The following is a 5,589-nucleotide window of genomic DNA, read 5'->3' as shown; positions in this document are numbered from 1 at the left end:
TTGATAGCAAGTTTTTTTAAAAAACTGTTAGTATTTAGAAGACATTTGCAGAATCGACCAGCACTCAGTGCCGCGCTATGAGCTTGTAGATCTGCTATTTTTAAATAGTCAAAGAAATCTAAAATGACAGAGACGCGTCAGCATCAGCACTATGCAGCCCTATCGCCAGAGGAAACGTTGTCATTGAACGCTTCATTGTCAGCAGACAAGTACTGTACGTGCATGTGATTAATTGGTTGCTTTAGTATTGGAAAGATGTCATATTAATTTGCCTATACCTTACTGCCCTCTAGATTTGAATCTGTGGTGGTTCCGTTCTTTGGTGAGAGATGGCAGCCCAGGACAGAGAGACGATTGGCGATGAAAGTCTGGAGAACTGGAAAGAGCTGGGCACAGGGGGCTTTGCGTGTGTCTACAAGGCCAGCCACAAGGACTGGGGCTTTGACGTTGCCATCAAGCTGCTTCATGTTGGGTATGATGGATATGATATTAAAAAAAAAGCAATTATTACAGGACTTTTATCAGCAACATGGTTGATTCTTTCACTCTAATCAATCACATATTTCACAATATTCAGTCCTATCAAAGTCAGCCTCACATACCTGGATTCTAACCAGTGGCGAAAAAAGTACTATCAATACTGCAATATAGAAATACTCTGTTAGGGCGCGCTCCCACTGCACTTTCAATTTTTTATTTGACCTCTGGGGCGGAATCTGCCAATGCTTTGTCAATGCAAATGTGTGGATTCATGGTCTTGCGGATCTTTTTCCAAGAATCCACGCATTTGCATTGACAAAGCATTGGCAGATTCCGCCCCAGAGGTCAAATAAAAGTGCGGTGGGAGCCCGCCCCTTGCAAGTAAAAGTCCAGAATAAAAAATGTACTTGAGAAAAAGTACAAAAGTATTGGCATCAAAATGTACTTAAAGTACCAAAAGTAAAAGTACCAAAATGTTTGAAAATAGCATATCTACAAACTCACAACGCGTCGCGATGCGACGCGTTGTGAGTTTGTAGATCTGCTATTTTCAAATAGCCTAGGTATAAAATAGGGCTAAAGTGGTTAATGTATGTTTTATAACGTAATCATTTATATCTGCAAAGTAACTAGTAACTGAAGTATTCAAATACTTGTAGTAGAGTAACAGTACAATATTTGCCTCTGAGATGTAGTGGAGTAGAAGTAGAACTAAAGACAATTGAAAATACCCCAGTAAAGTAAAAGTACCTAAAACTGTACTTAAGTACAGTACTTGAGTAAATGTACTTAGTTACTTTACACCACTGATTGTAACTGCTGTCTTTCTCCTCCTAAACTGTAGCTCTGGCACCTTGTCCACCGCTCTGGGGCGAGAGGCTCGTCACATGGACGCTGTCGCCCACCAGTTTGTGCCCAGGGTCTATGGGATGTACCAGGGCATTCCCCCTGTCTCTGATCTGGGCTATATCAAGAGGCAGGGTATAGTAATGGAGCTGATGCAGAGAGGCTCCCTGCTGTCCCTCCAGAAGGCCCTGGCTGGGCCTCCACCGTGGCCCTTGGCTTTCCGTCTGGCCGACCAGGTGGCCGTGGCCATGAACTTCCTTCACAGCAAGAAGCCACCGGTTGTGCACTCGGACCTGAAACCAGACAATGTACTACTGGATGCCTACTTAGATGTCAAGGTATAGACACACACATACACACACACACACGCATGCATGCACGCACCCACACACCTGTGGCGTCGTTAGGCGGGGGCTTCGGTGGCTATAGCCACCAATGTTTTATCCAAAGCCACCAATATAAAAAAAAAACCTAACCCTAAAACCGAAATAAAGTAACAAAAAACGGGGGAAAAAGTACCCAAATCCGCGAAAAAAAAAAAAAAAAAACGTGCGCGCGTTGCCTGCGGGGCTAAGCCCCCAACCTAGTAGAGACCTAGCGACGCGTCTGCCACACACAGACACACACAGACACACACACACACACACACACACACACACACACACACACACACACACACACACACACACACACACACACACACACACCCACACACACACACACACACACACACACACACACGCATGCACCCACGCACAGACACACACACACACACACACACACGCAGACACAGACACACAGACACACACACACACACACACACACACACACACACACACACACACACACACACACACACACACACACACACGCGTGCGTGGGTATCCATTCAGGTCCCCTTTTTTTTTTTTTTTTCCTTTTGAATTGATTTATATCAATAAAGAAAATTGGCAAAAGCAGGAAAGAAATTTAGAGGTCAAAAAGACCTATTCTATGTTTCCTGGAACTTCTTTCTGAATTACTTGAAAGATATGAATATTCCCCCCAATCAATAGAATGAAAGGGTTCCTTCTTTACTGAGGGCTAAACATGTCTCTATCTTTCCCCCCTTTGAACGATCTTTGAATAACCTTTTACATTATAATATCTGTCTCTGTTACTATGGGAGCTTCTATTTAGGGCATATACAGGTTTCTATGGTTGCCAAGCAAGAAACACATTTAACACACACACTTAAAGGAGAATTTCGCCCTAGACGTTTCCTGACCTTTATTTGAGGTTGTTATCTTGTCATAAGTGTGGTCCGGGACCCCCAGTTCATAACGAGCGATGTTGTGATTTTGGGGACCCCGCCCCCCGCAGCTCAGAACAGTAGTTTTTATTTCTTGTCGCTCAAAAACAGTTTTTTCTTGTATATATCTGTAGTGTGTGATGTCGCTAGAATGCTAATGCTACACGGGTGCCGCCATTACTGTTTACAAATCTGTCGTACTGAAATCACGTTTGAAATCTCGTCTCGCGATACTTCCGCCCGCCATTGGTCCGGACGGAAGGCGGAAGTATCGCGAGACGAGATTTCAAACGTGATTTCAGTAAAACAGATTTGTAAACAGTAATGGCGGCGCCCGTGTAGCTATAGCATAGCACCGACATCAGACGGACCACACGCTACAGATATATACAAGAAATAACTATTTCCAGAGACAGAAATAACCCCAAGAACTAAAAACTCCTGTTCTGTGCTGTGGGGGGCGGGGTCCCCGAAATCATAACATCACTCGTTATGAACTGGGGGTCCCGGACCCCCACGTATGATGAGGTTACAACCTCAAATAAAGGTAAGGAAACTCCTAGGGCAGAATTCTCCTTTAATAGGTCTATTGCATAATACATGAACTGTGATTATGTATACTGTGACTGATTAATGTGACTATCTCTCTGTTTACATATTGTTGTGAATATGATAATTAGGTTAATCCCCATTATATTATTATTAATATTATTTATTATTCAATTGTTTTCTCCCTGACACCTCTGATTATGATGATGACTATTATTATTATTATTACTATGCTTTATTATATCTATCATGTAAAGCCGCGACCACCTTTGTGTAAAATGCTGATTCTGAAAAACAATTAAAACAATATTTTTTTTAAATTAATTGAGCGCCCACTTTGCTCTATCAATTAACAACGTAACCTCAAGGGTTTGGTTCAGATTTCAGACCATGATGCATATTGCCATGCCATTTGTCCTCACTGCTTCTCTTCACTGGGCTTAAATCAAAGCAGGAAGGCCTAAAATGCTCTGTTATCCTCTTTCTTTTAACAGATAGCCGATTTTGGCCTCTCTATGGTGTCCACCAGTGTTTTGAATACCAGCAACAAAGGTGATGAAGGAGGCACTCTGGCCTACACTGCCCCAGAGGCCTTTGAACAGGACGACTACCGTCCTGTCCGCTCTTATGATATTTACAGGTAAACTCTTGAAGGAATAATGTTGATATAGTCATTACATTTATTGTAATATGAAAACAGTTTCAAACCTTTTTTTAAAACATATTTTTATTTAGTTACGGCATACTCCTCTGGACCCTTCTTACTGGAAATTGGGAGCCCTATCCAGCAGGTAAATGATCCACTATTTCATGTCAATGTATACAGCAGCACACATACATTAAGTATGAGATGAATGTATACAGCAGCACACATACATTAAGTATGAAATGAATGGAGTTAAGTCCAGTGGTTGTAGAAAAAGGAATTTCACTTACATTACATTACATTACATTACATTACATTACAGTAATTTACAATCAACATGCTTGATTTGTGATATTTAGTAATGAGCCTTCAACTATCTGTTTTTATTTGTCATATTTGCTGTGTAAAGCAATGTGTAAACTTTGAGAAAAGTGCTAAACAAATACATTTATTATTGTTATTATTATTTATACCACTATGTACATAACAACCACTATGTACTCATTCATAACTATGTATTCACATTTTGAACCTTACGCACGCATGTACGTGCACACGCACAGTCGCACGCACGCACAAATATCTGTTCTGTATTTGTTGTAGGGGTGAATCGTAATGTGCTGATATTCAGCATAACTTTTAAGGGAGACAGACCTGATCTTCACAAAATTGATCAGAGCAAAGCAGATGGATTAGACGAGCTAGTTGACCTCATGGAGAGATGCTGGGACAAGGATCCCACTAAGAGGCCCACGTTCAAAGGTGAATTGACATTCTTAGATATACATTCTACAGATATAACGTTTTTAGGGAAAGTCATGAAATGGGAGCACACTACGAGCTTCCTGCTCAATGTTCATTGACTTCAAACACTTCAATAATGTGTCCAAAATATATCTTTGTCATGTTTTGTACATTTACAAACTTCAAATATACTGCATGATATAAACACAAACGAGTATATTGTGTACACGTTATACAAATTATAAAATGTAATTTGTTTGGTAGAAAAGAAAGACAGATTCAGATTCTCTGAGATGGCCATGCCGGCACTTTATGTAGCTGAAAGAGAGCAAGATTCAAGTGGGATATCGTTTTGTTGCCAAAATACAGTATATCTAAAATACTTTGTCAATATGATTTATACAGTAGTATCCAATTGTACTTTCTAAACAGATTTTTTTAAATGTCATACATGTAATTCATGTGAAAGAATTAGACCTAGTGTATATTGTAACTTGTTATGTAAACACAACATTGACGCTGGTACAGAGGTACATCATTCTGGTCATTTACATCTTTGTCCTGTCATGGTGGTTTTCCTTTCAGGATGCACTGAAGTGACAGGTCGTGTTTTCTCAAAGCATCAGAAGGGAATCCACGCTGCTGTCAATGAAACCTTGACCAAGTTGGTAAGTACACATTTTTCTACGTAGCTCTGTTTTCAAACTAACAACTTTTAGTAGTTCATTGATGGAAGCCCACTATAACATTTTATGAAAAAGGCCTTACTTGTGACTTTATGATTTTTAACTGTACATCTCAGAAACACTTGTATAGTTTTTCTTGCCAACACACCAACACAAGTTGGAAGTGTGAGTTGTGAAGTTAAAATTGTGATAAAGAAACTCAGGCTTTATCAGTTTATTCATTGTTGGAAATGTGTTTCTGTACTTGTGTCCTTAAATGTAATCAGTACTCTAATATGTGTGTAATGCCATTACTCCAGGACTCGGTGAACAGACAGGAGGAGTGTGTACGACCACCAGGTACGTGA

At 40.3% G+C, this 5,589-nt stretch overlaps 1 protein-coding gene across 1 annotated transcript; it reads left to right on the top strand.

Moving 5' to 3' along the window:
- Nucleotides 1-296: 296 nt before the first annotated feature.
- Nucleotides 297-5,589, top strand: LOC311040061 (receptor-interacting serine/threonine-protein kinase 3-like; the record flags this gene model as incomplete). Its single annotated transcript, XM_084050133.1, has 7 exons — nucleotides 297-472; nucleotides 1,325-1,664; nucleotides 3,661-3,806; nucleotides 3,902-3,957; nucleotides 4,416-4,574; nucleotides 5,142-5,224; nucleotides 5,542-5,589. Exons 1-7 carry the CDS (start codon nucleotides 330-332, stop codon nucleotides 5,587-5,589), a joined length of 975 nt encoding a protein of 324 aa, XP_083906259.1. The 5' UTR covers nucleotides 297-329.

The sequence above is a fragment of the Gymnoscopelus microlampas genome, assembly GCF_963454915.1.
Source record: "Gymnoscopelus microlampas genome assembly, chromosome: 23".
Lineage (NCBI taxonomy): Eukaryota > Metazoa > Chordata > Actinopteri > Myctophiformes > Myctophidae > Gymnoscopelus > Gymnoscopelus microlampas.
The sequence above is the reverse complement of the archived record's forward strand: the minus strand, read 5'-3'. Positions and strand labels throughout refer to the sequence as shown.